The sequence below is a fragment of the Haliaeetus leucocephalus genome, unplaced genomic scaffold, assembly GCF_000737465.1.
Source record: "Haliaeetus leucocephalus isolate CR32 unplaced genomic scaffold, Haliaeetus_leucocephalus-4.0 Scaffold214, whole genome shotgun sequence".
Lineage (NCBI taxonomy): Eukaryota > Metazoa > Chordata > Aves > Accipitriformes > Accipitridae > Haliaeetus > Haliaeetus leucocephalus.
In genome coordinates this window covers 167,831-189,736 of record NW_010972650.1, presented here as the reverse complement: position 1 = coordinate 189,736, position 21,906 = coordinate 167,831, and the positions used below count along the sequence as shown (strand labels likewise).

Below are 21,906 nucleotides of genomic sequence, written 5' to 3'. Positions count from 1 at the left end.
GAACGATGATTTTTCACGTAAGCAGCTCTTTTCAGTGTCTCAAAGCTGAGCCCGATGGCTGCGGTCCCCCGGTAGCCCTGCCGCGTTTCCCAGCTCCTGCCCCTTCGTGGTATACAGCAGGACACTGATATTTGGCTGGAGGGGACCGAGGGATGGCCGAGCTTCAGCAGGTTCCTGCAGATAGACAGCGTCACGTGGCGGGGATTTGGCTTGGCTGGGAGCTGTCAGAAGTCCCTGTTTCCCATCCTGAGATTTGCTCATTACAATCTGTCCTTGTCTGGCTGCCAGCAGCCCAACACGTTGGGTAGTACTACGCATGCCGTGCCGCTGCCTCCCTCCAGCCTTCCTCCCGCCGAGCATCCCCGAGGGGCTCGGCCAGCGCCCGTCCCTCCGTCATCCTCCTCCTCACTGGGAGATGGGAACACATGTGAGCTGAGAAGCAGGAGGTGAGAGCCCGGCTTATCGCTTGCATCCTTCAAAATCGCTGATGTTTAGCAAGATCCAAGGCCCTTTGGGGATTGCTGAAGCTGGGAGGTTTCTGGAGCAGCAGGCAGGTATGGCCTCCCAGGGTGCTGGTGCTGGCACCGTGCTGCAAGGAGGTGGGACCGAGCGCTGCAGCCTCTCTGGTAGTGCTGGGATGAATTGTCAGCCCTGTGGACGATGTCATCCGTTTTGGGACTACTGGATTCTTGCAGGTGTTGAAAGGCACGTAGAGAGAAAACTTGGGGTCTTCTTGCTTAGGGTAACTTCACTTGGGCTCTTATTCGCTCGTAAAAATGCAGCTGAAACGTGCTCATCTGCTTTTGCCATGCCTGACCCTCAAAGGGGGCTGTGGGGCTCATTCTGCCCATCTCATGGCATAGCGCCATGTCCAGCCCCAAGGTCTTGGTGATAACAGGGCAGAGAAGCTCAGCGGCTTTCAGGCTGCGGCTGTTAATATTCCTCAACCTCCATATCATGCTGGTTACGGTGGGGTAGGCGGGGTGTAGCAATTAGACCCAATTAAACCCCAGGCAGTTATCAGCAAGATGGGAGAGAGAATGGAGTAAACCCTGTGATGGGGTTTCCTGGGAACATCAGGTCCTTCTCCGACATGGGCTGGGGTCGGGGACGTTTCTGTCGTGGAGAATCGAGCTGGTGCAGAGAAGCGTTTGTCCTTGACCAGAGGGAATTTTCCCTGCCTGGGCCATGCAGGAAAGCCAGAGCTGGCCCCGTTTCAGCCGGGCCATGCACCCTGTCGTCTGCACGGATGTGCGCCTGTGGTTATTAATAGTCCCCGTGCCCTCCTTGGGTGTACACGCTTGTGCTCCTTTGCCTTGCAGGGAGGCGCGGGCCGGGGCGGGAGTTTGCTGGGTTTCCCCCTGGCAGAGCTGTTTAAATGCTGCATTACGGGGCAGGAGCCTGCAGAGATTTCTCCTGCAGTACTGCAGTCATCAGCACAAGCTTCCTGATGCCATTGAGGCTGAGGTTTGAACAGCACAGGGTGTGGTCCTCTGTCTATAAAATAACATTTGCATTTGGTTTTTTTGTTTTTTTTTTTTAAACTGCTTTTGGAAAACAATTAGCTCTTATGCTGCAGCGACCTTGGCCCTGCATCCTGCAAGAGCATCCCCCTTGCAGTGTCTTTTAGTGCTGAATTCCCTGCCTACCTGCCTGTTTCCACCTTCCCCTGCGCTGCAATGCCCGTGGTGAAGTGCGAAGCTGCAGTGGCCACGGCTGCCTTGCACCCGGCTGAGTTTGCTTTGTGGGATGCCACAGGTCCATCGGGGCTGTCCGTGTGTCCTTCAGTTGCTGTCGTGCTCGCTCATCCCCTTTCTGCCTGTACTTGGCCGGCTCGCTGCCTGCTCAGCGCTGCAGGAGCAGTGCATCTGTGGGTGTCCACATGGCTGGGTGGCTCTTCTGCAGGTTTGTCTTCTGTTTGTTGCAGCTGGAGGCGACCAGCTCTGCTCTGCACTGGCCCGTGGCACGTGCAGGATAAATTAAGCAAAGCTTTAGGAACTGGTCGGTGAAAATCCCCTACTGCAGTGGGTGCTCTGACGCTCTGTGTAGTTGGGACTATTTTAGGTGTTCCCATGAGGATGGGGGATTCACCACGTGGGGAGGCTGTGCATCCAGGCAGGGTGGGAGCGTCTTAACTTTGCAAAGCAGTTCTCAGCTGTGGTGTTGGGGAGAGATGCCTGCAGCACCTCGAAGACTCTCCGAGGCTGTATGATTTACAGGATTTTTTTGTCCAGATGATGGAGGAGACTTCTGCAGGCAGTAGATTGTGTGTGGCAAGCCCTTCTCAACGGCAGGACATGTTCCTCACAGTGCCCTTCTGTGCACTGGGACATACCCGGGCCCCATCCTGATACTTTCCCTACCTACCTAGGAGGGTGGTCTGAGCCGGACATGGACTGAGCTGTGCCCCTCTTTGTGTCTCCACAGCTGCTGTGAACCCGTGCACCTCCCCACGGGTGCCCCAGACCGTCCCCATGGACCTGCGGATCGGGCAGCGCGTCGTCAAGCCCGGCTCTGACACCACCTTGCTGGCCCTGAAGCACACGCAGCAGCTACAACACCAGCTCTTCCTCGCCAGCCTGCACCAGCAGCAAGTGGAGCAGCTCGCCCACCAGCACGTGAGGGTATGGGCACCCCGGGGTGCAGGGGGAGACCTGCACCCACTTTCGGTAGCAGCTGAGTGAGGACTGGGCACTTTGAAGAATTAATTTTGCCCCTAAAGCACGTAGCTCATGGTGCCGTGCGTGTCTGCCAGCAGTGCCCTGTGTCGGGGCTGGCTTTGTCCGAGCTCCCGTCTCTGGCAAGGATTAAGAGGAAGAGACTGGAAATCCCAACCCCAAAATTACCTTCCCAGGTGAATTCCTTCTTTCCCCTGAGCTGGAGAGTTTGTAGTGCTTTTTAGCCAGCCCGGAGACCTCTCCGACACAAGGAGGCTGGTTAGGGAGTCAGGTGGGGGTTTTGTGTCTTACTTTCAGGCCAAATCTCCGTCCTGCCAAGGCCAGCAGGAGGGCTGGGGCCTCCTGGGATGTGCGAAGCAGGGAAATGTTTTCAGCCGCATACCATGTGTGCTGAGCGAGGAGCCAGAGCGACTGGACAGGATGCCTGGTGTCTGTGATCTGCCACTCCGCTTGGCCACCGCTGTTTTTCTGCCCTAAAGGCATGGCTTACTCACTTTACAAGCTAATTTGCTTTTCTGGGAAGTCTTCACTGAAATTCTCTAGTGTCACCCGGAATAGCACCCCTGCCCTGCACAGCTTCTGCTGCCAGACTCTGCATTGTCACAAAATTACAGCAAGGTTTAGCTTGGATGGCTTCTCTGGAGGCCCCTGCTGAGAGCAGGGCCAACTTCAGAGGTAGGGCAGGTTGCGGAGGACCACGTCCAGGCGAGTCGTGACCATCTCTAAGCAGAGACATCACCCCCTGCATGTCCCAGTTACAGGGCTGCACCGTGCTCATAGCAGGAATCAGTTCCATATATCCAAAAGGGATTTCCCTGATGGCGCATCTGTCCTGTTGCTGCTCATCCTTTTGCTGTGCCTCCATCTGCTCTGGAACCCGCTTTGGGTGGTAAAAGATACAGTTGTAGCCCCTCACCTCTAGACTAAACAAGCTCAGCCTCATCCGCTTCTCTCACGTCCCATGTGCTCTGGTCTGAGCACCAGCCCCACTCCTGGTGTGTGGCATGTGCTTACTGGTCCCACTAACCTCGTCTGGAAGCCCTGGGGGAGTCATACTGAGGCTTTTTGGGAGAGGCTGAGCATCAGCTTGGTCCACACAAGGCGAGTTTGAGATGCTGCTGCTGCTGCCATGACTGTTGGGTGCTTAGAGTGATTAGTGCTTTCTGACCTCTCTGTCAGATGGGATCATCTCTGAAAACCTCAGCTCTGGAAAACACCAAGATCCAAACTTTTAAGACTACTATAATCGTTTTTTTCTTTTTTTCCCTTTTTTAGTCAACTATGATTTCTGGTTTTTGTTGTATTACAACATGACCTAGCTACAGATATGTCAAAACATCATGAAAGGCGTCAAGTTGAAACAGACTGGTTTGAGTTTTACAATGTCCCTGGGGAGAGCATCTCTGGAGACAAAGATGCATCCGGTTTGCTGTGATGAAACAACTTAACGTGTTCTTGTCGGCCAGGGCTGCCCATCAGGTTTCCAAAAATGACATAACGGACCATTTCAGACATGCTCCATCACCATGTCATCATGCCTTGGGCTTGGGGAGGGGGTAAGAGGACTTCGGTCTGTGTTGGGTGAGGCTGGGGTCTCCTGGTGCTGACGTCCCTCTCCTCTCGCAGGTGACCATGGAGTCCCCACACCGCGAAGCTGAGCCTGGGCAACAGGAGCAGGAGCTGCGGCAGATCCTCAACAAGGACAAGAGCAAGCGAAGTAAGAGCCTCCGTGTGTCTGCCGGCACGTGGCACTGGGTGCCGAATCTCTGCCTGAGGAGCCGTGTCCCCAAAACCGGGGGGACTTGGCTCACACAGGGGGTGAGATTTTAGAAGGGGGCTCAGCAGGTGGTTCTGCCGTTATCCAGACCAAGCTCTGCCCGCTCTTAGTCTAAAGGCACGTGATAGCATCCATGCCACTGAGCATCTCCGTCCTGTGCATCAAACTGAGCTGTACTCTGTGCCTGCCTGGGGCCAAGAGAACCACTTAGTGTCCGTGGGGAAGTCTGGTCCTCCTGAGCAGCAAGCAGCAATGCCAGAAAGTTGCTGGCAAGAGATTTTTTTGGCTCTGGCCTGGCTGGTGTTTGTCCTTCATGTCCTTCCTAGCAATGCCAACTAGGTGGTCACAATAAATCTCCATGCTAATGTTGCATCGTGCCCTATGGCCACTGCAGCGGTGCTACCGGTGCTGACAGTGCTTGTGACTGCCCTGACACTGGGCAGGGCATGAATTTACCTCTTAAACTTGCAAGCCCCAGGCTGGAGAACCTGTGGCAGTGGGGAGAGGTTAGTGGGTCCCCCCATGCTGGGCAGAAAAATTTGCAAACCCTGTCTGGCTGCGATCTCCCTGCGCCATCTAGTGCCAGTCACTGCAGGGAGCTCGCAGGGAGCTTGCTCTGAGCTTTTGGATGTGCAGAGCTCTGCATCACAACCCAAAGATGCAGCTGCAGCGTGCATTGGATGTGCTGCGCCCGTCCCAGTGTCCGTGAGGCTACTGTCCACCTGCCCATCCAATCTGAGCTCTGTCAGGATGCTGATATTTTTCCTTAGCTCCCATGTGGCTGTGGAGCACAGGCTTGCCCTGCTGTGGTTCACAGGGTTGATGGGACTAATTGCGATGCTGAAAACGCAGTGCCTGCCCTTTTCGTGCCATTCCTGAGCAAACAGCTCCTGCGAACGCAGTCAGCTTGGCACGGCTGAGTGCGACAGCCTACGCACAGCCCCTTCATGCACTCTGGGAGTTAATCATACAAATTAATTAACTAACTTGTGCTCAGAGGTGCCGAATGCTGGCACAGAAGCGTGAAGCATCCCTGTTGTAACCACAGAGTGTTCCTGCTGGAATGGATGGATGGGGGTATGGCCTGGCATGGGTAGGAGTATGGGAATGGGCCCTAGCGGGGTGCAGGGGGAGGTATCCTGAAGTGGGAAACCATATGGGAGGCTCATGGCAGCCGGAGGCTGGCGATTGCAGCACCCTGCAGCAGTCAGACCTCTGTGTGGAGGTGTTTCACCACCACACTGGAGCCAGGTGTTGAACGTGGGTCGCTGCTGTTTGTTTGCCAGTGGGTCGTGGTAAGTCTCATGCTCTTCTGGAAGAGCACAGCTCCACCAAGAGATTCAGGAGCCTCAGAGCTATCCCCTGAACTGTTTGGAGGTGCTTTATTTTTCTTGCTGTCTCTCGTGCAAGCTGTCCCCATCTGGGGGCAGAGTGTGGCTGCGTGGGGAGCTGAGGTGCAGGACAAGCAGAGCTGTATGCCATCAGCTGGAAATTATCAGCATGTAGCACAGGCTCAAAGAGCCCCAGGGCACAGTGTCTCTGGAGAGGCTTCAGAAGGATCCCATGCACCCGTGGGAGTTTTGTCGCTGCTGTATGAGCCACGTTGTGCTTTCATGCCCTCTTTATTCTGTGGGTGTCAGCTTATACCTGCTCTCTCTGGCTCAGGTGAAGCAGGCAGATCTGCAGCTGAGACTCGCCTCTGGCGATGCTCTGCCTCTCACAAGCCACGCTCCCAATGCTCAGCACGGCGCACACTAAAAGATCAGGCTCCTGAGATGACATGGGAGAGCAGAGAGTGGGACAGGGATGCTTCCCTGACTGTCTAGGAAACTCCAGTTGCCCCAGCTGGCCTTTCTCTCCCTGAGCCCATCTTGACTTGAGAACTGCACCAAGCATCTCTGCAGGGTTTTCTCAGTGTCTGTGTGCTTGAAGGGGTTCTCCAGCCATCCTGGCATTGCTTGTGGAGCTGTGGGGCCACGCTCATGTTTGCAGGGATCCTTTAAAGTGCTCTTTGTTGGCTCTCAGCCCTGTGTGGTCACTGCTGGTCTTTCTGCAGGTGCTGTGGCCAGCACAGTGGTGAAGCAGAAGCTGGCTGAGGTCATCCTGAAGAAGCAGCAGGCAGCTTTGGAGAGGACCAGCAACCCCAACCCTTCAGCCATGCCATACAGGTAAAACAAGAGTATCCTCTGGCCTGGCCTGAGCAGGACATCTGCTTGGGACCTGGAAAATGTGGCTGTTTATCTTGGGCAAGATCTTGCCATTATCTTCCGCTTCCTGGTCTTTAGAAATATTGTTTAGTGCTAAACGTCTGTTGGGTTGAGATAGCTTGGTTCTGTGCGAAGTGCTTGCAGGAGGTTGATGAAGCTCCCACATTGTCTTCCCTGACCTTGTTGAACTTTGATGGCTTGTCCTACTCCTGATCCAAAAAGTACTGCCAGGCTCCTTGTCTTTTGTCCCAAGACAAAGCAAAACCAGCAGCTGGATTCTTTCTATAGGTGCTTGTGGTAGCAGACAGGACAAGCCTTTCTGGCCACGGGCAGAAGAGCTAGCACATGCCCAGGAAAGGCAATGCCCTGTGGGCCACCCTTGCCTTGGAGGGCATAGTGTGGGTGGCACGTGGCTGCCATGTGGGAATGTTCTCTAACAAGATGTCTTCTCCCCGTAGGTCTCTGGAGCCTCTGGATCCTGAGGGCCCTTCCCCTCCTGTGCTCAGCACCTTCCTGCCCCCTGTCCCCAGCACTTCTCTTGACCCCCCAGAGCATTTTCCACTGCGGAAGACAGGTAAAGCCTTGGGGATAATGCCATCTCCCTCCTGCCGTGATACCCTCGCAGCCCGCTTGCAGGGGACGGCTGGGACTAACCACCTTGTCTGCTCGCAGCGTCCGAACCCAACCTGAAGGTGCGTTGCAAGCCCAGGAAGTGCCTTGACCGACGCAAGAACCCCTTGATGCGGAAAGAGAGCGCTCCTCCTTCGCTCAAGAGACGGCAGCCCGAGGCGATTGGTGAGGGCTTCGCCTGGATGGTGGGGGGTTCGGAGAGACCTTGGGGCCAGGCTGGAGCAGCTATGGTCTGTCCAGGACCCTGCGCCACATCTGCCTGGGGGACGTATCTCTGGGGCTTGGCACGTTATCGGTGCCCTCCTCAGGACACAGCCTGTGGAGGGAGGTCTCTGCCATGATGGTGCAGGGATAGATGAGACAGGAAAGGATGTTGCTGTAGCTGTACCCTGCTGCTTTTCGGGCCCAGGATGGACCTACAAGGCTGGAAGGGTCCAAGGCCCTGAGCAAATGCGGCTGGTCAGGATTCCTCACCGTGGTGTGCTGCCTCCTACGCTGGTAGGGCAGCTCCGTCTCCACTGTGCCAAAGGGAGGTTTGGCCATAGGAGGGTGGTGGGCAGCTGTTAGAGGGAGGGAGGGCTATGAAGGGTTGGGGTAGGGGCTGTGCAGCCCTTCTCTGGGTGCTTGTGCCCATCTCCCCCATTTGTTTTCCCTGCGCAGACTCCTCCCCAAGCAGTAGCAGCACCCCTGTGTCTGGCTGCAGCTCTCCCAATGACAGCCTCCCCGCTGAGCATGGAGCCCTCCCTGCTGCCTCCAGCATGGCCCACGAGGTGAGTTCTGACGGCCTCACAGCCAGAGGGCTTGCGGGCTGGGGCTTCTTGACCCCAGGGTTGGGTGCCCTGATCCTCCCATCCTAGGCTCAGGCGAAGGTAGCATCCCCCCCCAGGGACCACAGCCCTGAACCCCACTGCCCAAGAGCTGCCCTTAGCCCTGCTTTCCCTGCACGGTGGGATCCTCTGCCTGGCCCAGCGCTGCTTCTGACATGCTGTCCTCCTTCATAGTGTGCATTTCTTGTCTCCTAGCATATGTGCTGTCCCCATGGGTTCCCAATGCCCCTTGTCCTGGCCTCAGGCATTCTGCCAGGCAGCTAGGGCTCAACCACCCTCTTCTGCTGCCTGTGCCTGAGCTGCTTGTCCCATGCTGAGCTCTGCCACTGCTGGAGCAGGAAACTAATGAATTGTGTTTGGTGCAGACACCCCTGGCCCAGCGCCTGATGATGCAGGAGAGCTCACTGGCCCAGTTTGCCCTGCAGAGTGCAGCCTCCCTTCCGGCCATCACACTGGGATTGCCGGCTACCACTAGCGCCAGGGTAGGTAGCCAGGTTGTAGGTAGCCCCAGAACTCGGCAGAGGGTTCCCACAGGGCAAGGGAAGCCCTTTCCTTTGGGCCTGGGGTTCCTGGGGTAATGCCAGGCATGTGCTGACTCTGAGTATTCACAGGTGCTGCCCATGGGCACGGTGAAAATATGCCGTCCCCTCCTCATGCTGTGTCCTGGCAGGTTGCTAACCCAGTCCTCCTCCTCTCTGCAGGGAGAGACAGATCGCCGCCCCCTCTCCAGCCTGGCACACCGGGTGCCCGTGCTGAACGGACCTGTCCTCGCGGGCACGCACTCGCCCATGTTCATACCAGCTGGCTTGGAGCAGCACGAGGCTGGGAGCCCCTTATCCCCTCGGCTCCAGCCCGTCATCATCCTCGAGCCCTCAGTCACCCACACTCCACTGGTGGCGGGTAAGTGTCAAGCTCGGTAATGGGTACTGAGGCTTTGTCAGCGCTGGCAGGGCTCAGCGTGGAGCTTCGCTCGGGGCAGGCAGGTTTTCTGGGTGCTGGGAAAGCCCAGTGGCCTTGATTTTTCCATGACTGTGCCGTGAGCCAGGGCTGAGGGAATGGAAGAGTTGACCCTGGTTCTAGCTAGCCAGCAAGCATGTCCTTGCCATGGGTGAAACCAGAGTTCTGCATGCACCATGGCCTTGACAATGCAGAGAGCACCATAGCTTTGGCTCTTCTCTCCACCTGCCCCTTGCCCTGCCTCAGCTGGGCTGGTGTGGAGCTGTTCACCCTTTCTTCAGCCCAGAAGCCCCTCTCCAAGGGTTCTTTCCTACCTCTTCCTAGGCTCTTGTGCCAGCAGATTTCACTACAGACCCTGCATTCAGCAGGGCAGCTCAGACCTCTTGGCTGTGCATCTAGCTGCCTTATTCCCCCCAACCCCTCTAAGTAATCCGCTCTGACTGCAGCAGAGAGAGAACTGGCTCTTTTGTGCTGGTTCCTAGCTCCATCTCTCCCTGCCCTGTCATACCTGCAGTGAAGGAAGCTTCTCCCATTGAGGGTGAAGCTGAGGGAGGACTGAGATGATTGAGGTCAGCCAGATCCTGTCCCCAGACCCCTGTGGGCTGTGTGATGCCAAAGCTATGGAGACAGAAGGAGGGGACCCATAAAGGCACAGCCCATCTGTCGTGGTTTAACCCCAGCCAGCAACTAAGCACCACGCAGCCGCTCACTCCCTCCCCCCCCATCCAGTGGGATGGGGGAGAAAATCAGGAAAAGAAGTAAAACTCCTGGGTTGAGATAAGAACGATTTAATAGAACAGAAAAGAAGAGACTAATAATGATAATGATAACACTAATAAAATGACAACAGTAGTAATAAAAGGATTGAAATGTACAAATGATGCGCAGGGCAATGGCTCCCCCCCCGCCGACCGACACTCAGCCAGTCCCCGAGCGGCGAGTCCCTCCCTCCCCCCCTTCCCAGTTCCTAAACTAGATGGGACGTCCCATGGTATGGAATACACTGTTGGCCAGTTTGGGTCAGGTGCCCTGGCTGGGCATGAGAAGCTGAAAAATCCTTGACTGTAGTCTAAACACTACTGAGCAACAACTGAAAACATCAGTGTTATCAACATTCTTCACATACTGAACTCAAAACATAGCACTGTACCAGCTACTAGGAAGACAGCTAACTACATCCCAGCTGAAACCAGGACACCATCCATCCTAGCCTACCAGATACCGGGCTCCAGGGCTGGGTCACTGTCATTTTTAGGGCTGTCTGGAGATAGTCTGTATGGGTACAGACAGCACGGCTGCTTGCCACAGTGTGGACTGACAGCTCTGCAGGGTGTTACATCTGCCCAGTGGACAATGTCACCCCTCATGTCTCTTTCCTCTCCCCTCCAGTGCCAGGTCTGGGAACAGTCCCCTTCTCCTTCGCCCCCTCGCTCATCTCTGCAGAGCGCCTGTCACTCCCAGGCCACCATAAACCGCTGGGCAGGACCCGCTCGGAACCCCTGCCCCAGAACCCCAAGGCCATCCAGCAGCAACTGGTGTACCAGCAGCATCACACCCAGTTCCTGGAGAGACTCAAGCAGCAGACGCATCTGGGCAAGGTAAGTCATGGAGGCCCAGCCGGGGCGTGTAGGAGGCAGTGGGAGACAGATGCTAGAAGGGTGCGAGATGGCATCGTTACGTGCTGGGCAGTGAGTATTAGATGTCCAGGGCCAAGCCCTAGCCAGGAGCACGAGGTGCTGCCTTGCCCAGACTTGTAGCAGCAAGCTGAGGGTACCTGCTCAGCTTCCTTGGCTCCCACATCCATTGTGCTCCTGCCCTGAGATGCCCTGCCACCCCCCATGACTTTCTTGGCCTGACCTGTCCCCTGCCACCTCTCTGTGCTCATTCGTGACCCCTCCGGCTGCAGCGCATGGCTAAATCCAGTGAGAAGCCCCGTCTGCGGCAGATCCCCTCGTCAGAGGACATGGAGGCCGAGGGGACTCTCCCAGAAGCCGGGGCTGAGAGCAGTGACCCAGCAAGGGCACGCGTGGAGCCCACACGGCCGGGGAGCAGCGTGAAGGAGCCTGAGAGGACACAGAAGATGATGCAGCCTCAAGAGGAGCTTGTCCTACAGCAGGTACGCAAGGGCTGGCAGAGATGAGAGAGAGCCCTGGGGAGGGGTCTGGGCTGCCAACCCGGAGCAGCCCTTTTCCTACTGGGCACAAGGAGCCCATGGGCAAAAGGGACAATGCCTTCCCTGGCGGCCCCAAGCTGCAGAGAGCCCTCGGGGTGGTTTGAAGCCTTCGTAACAGGCTCGGGAGTGGGCTGTAAGAGGTGGAGTGCCTAGCCTTGTCCCTCTCTCCAGTTGTGGCTTAATTGCTTTGAGCATTAGACCTGAACAGGCAGCATGCAGAGATCCCTGCCCTGCAATTTGGAACAATTCTTTTCTCTGTCCCTTGGTGTCTCCCATTTGAGGCTTTGCGCAAACCCAGCAAAGCTGGTAGCATCCTGAGCCTGGGAAGATTCAGATCAGACCCTGAGAGCCACCTGTGTAAAGGGGTGCTGTGTGGGTAAGGACACAGGCACCACGTCTGTACCTTCCTTGAGCATGGGGCAGTTCGCTAGGACAGCGACGAGAGCTGCAGCCACCCCTGGTGTCAGTAAGGCTGGGCATCGTCCTCCAAATTGCTGCGCCTTGCTGCCCAGCACTGCAGGGCTGAGCCAGCAGAGAGCAGCAGATGCTGCCTGACGTGTCCCAGCTCCTGCAAACCGGCTCGGAGCCCCCCAGCATGGAGGGGGCTGTTGTATCCAGACCCTGGGAGGGTGCACAGTGGATGCTTCCCTTCCCTGTGCTGGGTGATGCTCCTCTCGCCGCCCTGGTGCCTTGCTCCGACTGTCGTGCTCACCGCCGTCTTTCTCCATCAGGCCTATCTCTGGGATTCCTACCAGCGCGTGCAGCACCAGCTCCTCAAGCGGCAGCCCTTGGCCGACTCCCCGGTGGTCTCCACCATCCATGCGGGGCACAGGCCCCTTTCCAGGGCTCAGTCATCTCCTGCCACTGCAACCGTCTCCCTTCCTGCCCAGGACACAGCCTCCAAGACGCTCTCCCTGCCTGTGCAGGAGCAACCAGCTAAGCCGCACTTCACAACAGGTAGAGCTCAGCCCCTGTGCGGGGCTGTCACAGCTGGAGCAGTAGCAGGGGCTGGTGACAAGAGCTTGGAAGGGAGGTGGGGATGCCCAGGGGCAGCTTAGCATCAGTCCTGGTCACTCCCAGACTCATAAATGCTTGGGAGCACTCTGTCTGGCTACAAAAAGAGCAGAGCAAGCCATGAGAGTCCCCTTCTCCTTATCTAAGGTGGCTTTTCCAAGCAGGACTTGTCCATCTGGCCCCTTGACTGTCATCCTGGTCCAGTGATGCTGGCAAGGTTCAGCTCTCTTACATATCCAAGGCAGGATTTGCTTCAAGCATGTTGGGACAGAGGCTCCCATGGTTTGACGGAGGTGTTTCAGTCAAACCAAATAGTTACGGGTGTGTGGGGCTCCTGAAAAGGAGCTGAATTAGAGCTGAATTAGCATCATTGAGGCCTGGGTGTCCAGTCCAGTCGTGGGACAGCAGCTCTCCTTGTGCATTGCAGGGCTGGTTTACGACTCGGTGATGCTCAAACACCAGTGCTCCTGTGGCGACAACAGCAACCACCCAGAGCATGCAGGCAGGATCCAGAGCATCTGGTCCCGTCTGCAGGAGAGAGGGCTGCGCAGCCAGTGCGAGGTGAGGGTGAGCAGCAGGGTGGGAGCCAGACGACTGTGCGGGAGGGGGATGCTGGTACAAGCAGATCTGATGCTAGTGGTGTGATAGGGTATGTTGCTCCCATCTCCGTCCCTTTTGCTGCCAGATCTTCTCAGCTGGCTTACCACCGTTATCCAGAGGGCTTGGACTTGTCCATTGCTGGCAGTGCCAAATTGAGTGTGCTGGTCTGACCATCTCCAGCTTTGGATGGCAGCAGCAGTCTGCTCTGCTGGAAGATGGGCGTAGGGACAGGCGTGATCCTTATTGAAACAGGGTGTTTTGCCAGCTCTGGGAACATCAGTGTCAGTTCCAATCTGGTAGAAACCTTGCCCTGGTCTAGCTGGGCTGACTGGTCCACACAAGGCTCTGCAGTTATAGGAAGGTGGTGCTGGCATTCCCTGCCTGATCCCTGCCTGCGGGTGAGGGGGGTGCTCAAGTTCAAATCCAATGCAAGAAGCACAGTGTTCAGCCTTGCAGCTGCCTCCCCAGCTGCGGTGATATGAGGTGTGGCTGTACTTGGACAGCAGGACATGCCACCTTCACCCTTGGAGGCTGGCACGCTTGGGTGGGAAAGCCTGTTTTCTCCCACCTGGAGCGGCTTGGTCACAGCCCCTGTCTGCCACAGTGTCTGCGGGGACGCAAGGCCACCCTGGAAGAGCTGCAGTGCGTCCATACTGAGCGCCACGTCTTTCTCTACGGCACCAATCCCCTCAACCGCCTGAAACTGGACAACGGGAAGCTGGCAGGTGAGTCCACATCCACACCGCTCCCTTGGGCAGCAGTGCACTCGCCTTTTGCCTGTCACTGCCCACACATCCACACCAGGGTTCGGAGCACCCTCAGCCGTGGGGACCGCACCGAGCAGCTTCCCTGGAAGCTGGTCCTAATTCTGGTCAAGCAGCCCAAACCTCCCTCCCTGTGCTGTGTGCCCTGTCCCCCACCATTCCCCAGTTTCTCAGCTCTGAAGTCCTCCTTGTCCTCTCTCTCTGCAGGGATCCTGTCTCAGCGGATGTTTGTCATGCTGCCCTGCGGAGGGGTGGGGGTAAGTGCTCGATCTCTGCTCTGGCCAGTTTTGGACGGGGTTATGCCTTTCTTCTGTCCCCATCGAGGGTCTCCTTGTGGGCTTGAGTGGAGAGGGAGCTCCCGAAGCCTTTGGGCTGCCGAGGCTGGGTAGCCTCAGGTGGGAGCACTCCATCTGTGGGCAAGCTGTCGTTGTATCAGAGCTTCCCCCTGTCCTTGGGATGGAGCTAAGCATCCCAGCCGTGAAAGGGGATCCTTTATGCCTCCTTACTCTAAGGGCCCCAGGAACCAAAAGCCCCTCACAGCCATTTCTAAGAGCCTGAGGTGGTAGAAGGGAGCAAGCTGGCGGGATGGCCGGGGAAAGCTGCAAGCCGTGGTCCCCATTGAGGGAGAGGAGCAGTGTCAGGGGGACAGCAGCTCGCCACTTCCCTCCAGGCACTTCTGTGGCCTCTCCTTTCACAGCTTGCCGTCCTGGTTTCTCTCCATTCATTGCGTTCTCCTCTTTTCTTCTGTCTCCCCTGTCTCTGTCCTTCTCTCTCTCTTTCAGGAATGGTCTCACTCCATGCCTTCCTGCTGCCTCTTCTGGTTCTTCTCCTCTCCTTGCCCCCACTGCTGGGCACCAGCTCTTCTCAGCCCCGTTTGCATCTACTTTCCCCGCTCTGCTTCCCCCTCCCTGCTCTCCTCTCGCCCGTGCCCCAAAGGCGGGGGGGGCTGGAGCTGCCTCTCTCCGTGGGCAGAGGGGAGCCTTTGAGTTGCACACATGGCGTTGATCAGAAGAGACTTGAGTTTTCCGGCTCTGGCTCGGCCCTTGACGTGATCCTGATCAAACCAAGATGTTTGGTTAAATAAAATAAGATAAAGAAGGTAACGAGCGTTTTCTCAGTCACTCCTTCCAGCCCTCGGGTGCAGGGCGAGATGCTCTGTGCGGAGCTCAGCTGGGGGCTGGGGCTGACAGCAGGCACAGGAGCTGCCATCCCGGCCAGCAGCACCAGGGAGCTGCTGGGGAGCTTGCCCCATTTTTTGTGTGAGGTGGTCCGGCTCCATGATGCCCGGCCCTTCAGCCCGCATGGGACTTCAGCCCCTGGCCCTGAGCAGGGTGGCTGGCAGAGAGTGTGGGTCCTGTGACTGAGATCTCCTCCACCGGTGCCTTGTCCCTGTCTGACTGATCTTCTTGCTTCCAGGTGGACAGCGATACCATCTGGAACGAGCTGCATTCCTCCAACGCTGCCCGCTGGGCCGTGGGCAGCGTCACCGAGCTGGCCTTCAAGGTGGCCACCAGGGAGCTGAAGGTAGGCTGGCTTCACGTGGAGGTCCCAGATCTGTGCATCACCCCGTGGCCAGGCAAGAGGGGGGCTGTGGGGTCTCGCCAGCCGGCACCAGGTGCTCCCAGCCTTGTGCTGCTGTAGGCTCCATCCCCAGCTGTCTCCATGGGGCAGGACCAGCCAGCCAGGGGTGGAGGGAGTGCACAACGCTGGGGGTAGCAGCTCTGATCGCCTTGCCTTTGTTTTGTCCCCAGAACGGCTTTGCTGTGGTGCGGCCACCTGGACATCACGCGGATCCTTCCACTGCCATGTAAGAGCCCCTTCCCAAGCCACTGGTCTTTGGGCTGGCATGTGGGAAGCCCCAAAAACCAGCTCTTTGGCTCAAAATCACTCCAGACTAACCTCCCCCAGAACCCATCCGTATCCAGGCCAGGGGGGAGAGGGGAAAGGGTGAGCCCACCCTTCACGGAGCACGTGGGCCAGGAGGGAAGGGTTGCTCAGGAAGGGCCCCAGAGTGTTAACTGGCTCTGACTCCCTCTTTGCAGGGGATTCTGCTTCTTTAACTCTGTGGCTATTGCCGCAAGGCAACTGCAGCAGAAAGGGAAACTCAGCAAGATCCTCATTGTGGACTGGGTAAGTCTCCTCTGTCCCCCAGCGTGTCCCTGCTCCTCCCCAGGATGTCCCCAGGAGCGGGTGTCTGCGCCTCCTCCCAGCTCTGGTTTGGAGCTGGACCGGAGAGCAGCGAAACCTCCTCTTTTGGGGACTGGCTGCCAGGAGTGTGGCTGAGAACCACAGGAGCAGATCCTGGGGATGGGGGACCCAGCCCTGGAGCAGGGTAGAGATCCAGTTGCTTTTAGCTCCCTTAGGCTATTGGGCCACCCTGAAGGCTGAAAAAAAGAGCGTTCTCCCAATCTTTCTCTCCCTCTAGGATGTTCACCATGGCAATGGGACCCAGCAGATCTTCTACAGAGACCCCGACGTTCTCTACATCTCTTTGCATCGTCACGATGATGGCAACTTCTTCCCTGGTAGTGGGGCTGCTGATGAGGTAAAAAAACACCGACAGGCTGCAAGGTCTGTGCATCTCTGTCTGGGAACGGGAGCGCTGATGGCAAAGGCGATAGCCAGAACAGGGCACTGCCAGGTTTAAGCAGAGGGTAGTTTTGTGTCAGTGCTTTGCGGGCTCCTTTCCTTTTGATGCCTGATCCTGCCTGGTTCACCCAGCTGGCTGCAGAGCCGAGGCTTCATCCCAGCCTGCAGCCAGCAGTGCAAGGACGGGGACTGATGGCTGCGTGGAGATGTCAGGAAAATGCCATGGCTTCTGCTGCTCTTCAGCAAGCTTTGCACACCCAGCTGGCTCCTGTGGCACAGGGCAGGGGGTCTGGGACACCCAGCCCTGCCTCCTGGGAGCCTGGCAGAGGTGGAACCTGCTCAGGGCAATGCCCCAGCATCCCTGCAGGCCACATCCAGGCCTTCACTGCTGTCCTTGCTCTCTCGCAGGTTGGTGCTGGCCCTGGTGAGGGATTTAATGTCAACGTAGCCTGGACTGGAGGGCTCGACCCCCCCATGGGTGACCCTGAGTATCTGGCTGCTTTCAGGTACTGTTCCTTGTGTTTCTGCTTGCCTCCTCTTTCTCTCTGTGTCAGGCTGAGCCAGCACTTAACACCTCTTGCTTTTGCTTTTTTTATACCCACGCAGGACGGTGGTGATGCCGATTGCACACGAATTCTCCCCCGATGTGGTGCTGGTGTCGGCCGGCTTTGACGCAGCTGATGGCCACCCGCCACCCCTGGGTGGCTACAAAGTCTCTGCTAAATGTAAGGAGGTGGAAGCAATGCCCCTGGCTCACGGCAGGTTGTTCCCACTGCCTACCCAGGCTGGGACCATGGTGTAGGGACGGCAGTTCTCCAGGGAGCCAGGGAAGATCTTTGGGGTTGTACCGGCCCGGCATCAAGGGCCAGGGCCCCAGCGTTTTGGGCAGGGAGGCTGACAGCATCCCCTTGGGCTTCTCCTCCAGGCTTCGGCTACATGACAAAGCAACTGATGAGCCTGGCTGGCGGAGCTATCGTCCTGGCGCTAGAAGGTGGCCATGACCTTACGGCCATCTGCGATGCATCCGAGGCCTGCGTGTCAGCCTTGCTGGGCAATGAGGTGAGAGCTGAGGGTTAGCGGGTCGTGGCTGTGGGGCTGGACTGATGCTGTGAGCCGAGCCCTGGGCACAGCTCCCTCCTGTTGACCCCCTTGTGTCTTCATTTGGCAGCTGGACCCTCTCCCAGAAGAAAGCATGAGGCAGAAACCAAATCCCAATGCTGTGCGCTCCTTGGAAACAGTGATCCAGGTCCAGAGTGAGTGTCCCAGGGCCAGGGACTCAGTTAGCTAACATGGAAGGGCCAGGAGTTAGTATTTCCTCCCCTTTCCAGTAAACCCCATGACCTCCAAGGGGACACTTGGCATACAAGACCCCAGTGGAGCCCTCCATCATCATCCTTCTGATGAGAGGGTGATGCTCCATGAGTGCATTCACTGCAAGGGAAGCCCAGAGACCTGGGGCAGCCCTATCTTGGCACCTCCTGATTTTTGCTTCTCCTGCAGGTAAATACTGGGTGGCCGTACAGCGCTTCGCCTCCAAGCTGGGCTGCTCCTTCCTGGAGGCACAGCACCACGAGGCAGAAGAGGTGGAGACGGTCACAGCCTTGGCCTCCCTCTCAGTGGCCGTGATGGTAGAGAAGAGGTGATGCTCTTAATTGATCCTGGGAGATGTGGGTGCCCCTCGCTCCTTGTGTGCCTTGCTCCGACCCTCACGGGGGTGGCAGCAGAGAAAGGCCATGTCCCACAGCCAGATGAACTTCTGGGAGGCCAGGACAGTGCTGGCTTCAAGCAGGTCTTGGGCTCTGGGAGATAAAAATTACAACCATCCTCCTCACCGAGAGCTCTGGTCCTGTAACCCTCGCATCCCAGCAGATTTGGCCCCAGTGTTCAGCATCAGTGGGTGGTGGGGTGAGGTCCTGCATCCATCCATGTGGTCAGGACCTGGATTGGCTTCTGGGGGATTCAGTGCTGGGCTCTTCCCAATCAAGATGAAAACGAGACCAAATCCTCCTCCCTTCCTTGGAGGCTGGAGATGTGGGGGTGCATCATGTCTTTTCAGCAGGGTCCCCACCTGCCTACCACCTTTTCTCATCCTCAGCAGGACTCAGCCAGCGTCTGCGTGGAGCAGGAAGGACTGGCGAGTGGGGAGGCTTGTTGAATAGCTCCAGAAGTTGGGCTTGCCAGAAGGCCCCTTGATGCTGAGGGATGCGTTGTGTCACACGAGTCTCCTCCTTGTCTCATGTGTTGTGTTTCTCTATTTCAGGCCACAGGACGAGCCGATGGAGGAAGAGGAGCCCATGAACCAGTGATGAGCAGTGACGTTCTTTGCTCCTCTGCTTCCAGGATGTGGCTGGACTCTCCTGAGCCCAGCGCTCGCTCTTCACTCCTGGCTTCCCGTTTGCCACGTCATCCTCACTCCCCGAGTCATGGTCCTGAAATGGCCTGGACCTTTGGCTGCCACCTCTGCAGGTCTCCCAGAAAGGATGCTCCTGCAGCCACCTGGAAGATGTCCTCCTGCTCAGGACCGATGGAAAACCACAAACTCCCTCTGCACGGTGTGGCCTTGCAAACCTAGACCGTGCCTGCAATCAGTCCCCAACCTTCGGGACCTGAAACCCCTCTGGGGACATGTGTGAGAGACCTCCACCCCTCTGGCTGCGGTGGCAGCCAGACACAGACCTGCCCTTCTCCTGGGATCTTCCTCACCCTTGGGGAAGGGGTGGGTGTTGGGATGGATGTTGTGGCCGTGCTGCGGGTGGTTAGAGTCGCCTTCGGGACTGCACCCAGAGCTCCTCTCCAGCCAGGCAGTGATGCCTTTGAGAAGCAGCCCCGTGTTTTGCTCGGGAGGGCCAGGCTCTCTGTGTCTTCTCACGAAGGCTTCCTGCCTTCCCTTCCTCCGGTGGGGCACAAGGTGGGAGCGAGTGTGACGGTGACATGGGCCATGAGCTCGTTCTGCACGAGAAGGGTTTGGACAGCTGTGGATGATGCGCCGATGCCCTGCAGTTGGGGAAGAGCAAGGGCTGGAGTGTCTGCAGTGCCCAGGATTGCACCCATGGGACATCCTAACCACTAACCAGAGCGTGAACCCTCTGGTGCTGGGGCTCTGATTTGCACTATATACAATTGACGTGTGCTAATGTGAACCTTACGTACTCTTCTTTCCATGGGAATTTCGGGAACAAACACCTCTTCGTGTGGACGTTGCCAAGGTGCCTTGAGCCCTTTTCAGCAACCCGCTGACCTGAGGATCTGTATCAATGTAGACCCCTGTAATCCCTAAAGCAGGGGCAGCCCAGCTGTCTTCCAGTCTCCCCCCCTGAGCCCACACTCCCTGCAGCTGCATCCCAAGCCCACCCCCAGCACCCCGATGGGCTCCTCTTCTCCAACTGAGATCAGATCAAGTCCTGTCACCCTCTGCTTGGCGCTCAGTTTCCCCAGGGATGCCCAAAGCCCCAGCAATACAGTGCCTGTCCCTGTACCATCTCAGGGTGACAGAGGCAGGGTCAGGCCCCCCCAAAATGAGCTGTCCATCTAGATTTGCTTTCTTCCCATCTCCTACTGCATCGTGTGGCTCTTCACCCCCTGTGTCTTCCCTGTGTCCCACAGGGACAGGTCCCCGCTCGGGCATCATGGTGCTGGGCTGCAGTGGGGTTTGGGGACAGCTGAGCTGGGGTGGAGGGGATGGATGGGACTGGTTGAGCTCGGGAGGTGGCTGGGCTCTGTCTGCAGGCACAGGGAGGAGATTTTGTAAAAAAAAAAAAAAAAAAAAAAAAAAAAAAAGTAACAAAGAAGGAGGGGAAAAAAAACCCGACCTTGGAAGAATAAAACATTTCTGTGTCTCAGACTGCCCAGAGCTGGGGTCCAGCAGCGCCGGCCGGTGGCAGAGACTTGGGAGGGTGCGAGATCCTTTACAGCCGAGCGACACGCGGAGAAGTCATCACGGCTACACCGCAGAACTGCCCATACCTCTCCGATGGCTGCCGGGGCTCGGGTCCCCACGCAAGGTGGTCCTGGGATGGGCACCCTCCACAGCAGCCTCTTGCTGGACAGGAGGGAGGGCAATCACATTGCAATGGGCAAGAAGGGGTTAAAAAGCACCCCAGACCCCTCTCTGTCTTCTCCAGAGCCTGGCATTTGTAGACACTATCCCTCAATCCTGTGGGTCTCCCCAGGTGAGCTGGGGGGTGGTGGGAAGGACCTGCTGCTTCTCCAGCCTTGGGGAACTGGGGCATTACTGGTGGCCCCAAGCTGGGGGGCTGGTACTGTCCCCCCCCTTCCCTATGGCCTTGCCAACCACTGCGGCCCCTTCCCTCTGCTCCATCTCCTCCGCCGTGTCCATCACCCCACAGCCCCTCTGCCGTGGCTCGTCCCGTGCCACCACTTCTCCCGCCGTCTGCCTCGGTTTCCCTTCCCTGCTCAGTCCCAACCTCATCCCCGTTTCTCCCAGTGGGTCCCAGCTGGACTCATGCCACGCAGGAGCTGTGCTGGAGTAAAGGAGGAGGCTATGGCTGCTCCTCGCCTCCGAGGAAGCCCAAAGCTCAATATCAAAGGAGAGTTTGTGCCCCAGTTTCCACCAGGAGAAAGCTGTGGGTGCAACTGGGTGAGCTCGGCCATGGAAGCTGTTATTGCCTTAAAGCAGAGGAAATGCCCCAAACAAATGGCCTCTTTCCTCACTTTTAAACTTCTTTAGCATTTAACGTTTTTCAGGTTTCCTCTGGGTCTATCAGGGCATGATACCAAAGGAAAAAAAGCTGTGATTAATTAAGCTCATGAATTCAAGGGCTGGCCCTTCCCAGCCTGGTAGGTCTGGCTGGGAGCACCCAGCGGGACCCTTCATGAGCATCACCCAGCCTGGGCTGGGGTGGGTGACCCAGGAATCAACTCATCTTGCGCACCCCACGTGGTAGGGACACCCCCAAACTGGAACCAAAACCCTGCGCAACCCCTCTGCCTTCGCTCCCCTGTTGTGTCACCCCACCGGCAGCCGATGTGCCGAATGGTTCATGAGAAGCGCCGGCCCCATCTGCCAACCGGTTGCTTGTGGTTTCAACCCCAAAACAACGTGGCGGCGAGGCAAGCGTGTTTTTTTTTCCTAGCAGACTTATGTGCTCGCTTGGAAGGGTCCCCCCCTCCCCATGGGGTGGCACCTCGTTGTCCCCAGGTCCCTCCTAAACGTCCCTTTCAGTGGTGTCCACTGAGCACGGAGGCTGGAGGTGGTGGTGGGGTCCCATGGGTGCAGGTCCTGCCGTGGTGATGCTGAAGCCCAGGTCTGGGTGGGTGCGTCGCTGTCTGGGTGCTCCCCCCCCCGCTTTTTGGTTAGGATGGAGAGAGGGACCTCACTGAGCTCCCAGCTGCCTGATTTTAACAGCTGAACAGCAGGCAGAGGAGTCCCACCGTGAAGCCGATGGTGGACATCTCCTCCAGCTCCGGGCAGGAGGTCTCCTCTGCAGCCATCCCCGTGAATTCCGGACGAGCACAATCCACCCCGTTGCAAACGGCGGATGGGATCTCCAAAACGGGCACCGGGTCCCACAGGAGTCACTCGTGCTTTCCAGCCGATGGGCAGGTTTGGTGGCACGGCGAGAAAAGCCTCGTGACATCGTGGGCACCCACGGCAAGGGTGCTGTGGGACACCCAGCGTCGTGCTGGGGTGGCCATCCCTCGGGGACGGGGTTTATTGGGGCTTTTCCCCC

At 57.5% G+C, this 21,906-nt stretch overlaps 1 protein-coding gene across 2 annotated transcripts in view; it reads left to right on the top strand.

Moving 5' to 3' along the window:
- The window catches only part of HDAC7 (histone deacetylase 7), a 48,083-nt gene extending 28,615 nt beyond the window's left edge, over nucleotides 1–19,468 (top strand). Inside the window, exons 2-25 of one of the 2 annotated variants that reach the window (XM_010566505.1) lie at nucleotides 528–534; nucleotides 2,428–2,624; nucleotides 4,305–4,395; nucleotides 6,512–6,623; nucleotides 7,121–7,236; nucleotides 7,335–7,457; nucleotides 7,953–8,062; nucleotides 8,821–9,019; nucleotides 10,466–10,674; nucleotides 10,983–11,192; nucleotides 11,981–12,206; nucleotides 12,691–12,824; nucleotides 13,468–13,588; nucleotides 13,835–13,884; nucleotides 15,044–15,151; nucleotides 15,379–15,434; nucleotides 15,670–15,757; nucleotides 16,053–16,172; nucleotides 16,625–16,722; nucleotides 16,823–16,941; nucleotides 17,142–17,275; nucleotides 17,385–17,469; nucleotides 17,717–17,855; nucleotides 18,477–19,468. In XM_010566505.1, the coding sequence (XP_010564807.1) occupies nucleotides 2,475–2,624; nucleotides 4,305–4,395; nucleotides 6,512–6,623; nucleotides 7,121–7,236; nucleotides 7,335–7,457; nucleotides 7,953–8,062; nucleotides 8,821–9,019; nucleotides 10,466–10,674; nucleotides 10,983–11,192; nucleotides 11,981–12,206; nucleotides 12,691–12,824; nucleotides 13,468–13,588; nucleotides 13,835–13,884; nucleotides 15,044–15,151; nucleotides 15,379–15,434; nucleotides 15,670–15,757; nucleotides 16,053–16,172; nucleotides 16,625–16,722; nucleotides 16,823–16,941; nucleotides 17,142–17,275; nucleotides 17,385–17,469; nucleotides 17,717–17,855; nucleotides 18,477–18,522 (2,844 nt within the window). In that variant the 5' untranslated portion in view covers nucleotides 528–534; nucleotides 2,428–2,474 and the 3' untranslated portion in view covers nucleotides 18,523–19,468. Of the gene's footprint in view, nucleotides 1–527; nucleotides 535–2,427; nucleotides 2,625–4,304; nucleotides 4,396–6,511; nucleotides 6,624–7,120; nucleotides 7,237–7,334; nucleotides 7,458–7,952; nucleotides 8,063–8,484; nucleotides 8,602–8,820; nucleotides 9,020–10,465; nucleotides 10,675–10,982; nucleotides 11,193–11,980; nucleotides 12,207–12,690; nucleotides 12,825–13,467; nucleotides 13,589–13,834; nucleotides 13,885–15,043; nucleotides 15,152–15,378; nucleotides 15,435–15,669; nucleotides 15,758–16,052; nucleotides 16,173–16,624; nucleotides 16,723–16,822; nucleotides 16,942–17,141; nucleotides 17,276–17,384; nucleotides 17,470–17,716; nucleotides 17,856–18,476 lie in introns of both variants that reach the window. The other variant, XM_010566504.1, reaches the window with a different exon arrangement.
- Nucleotides 19,469–21,906: the final 2,438 nt, after the last annotated feature.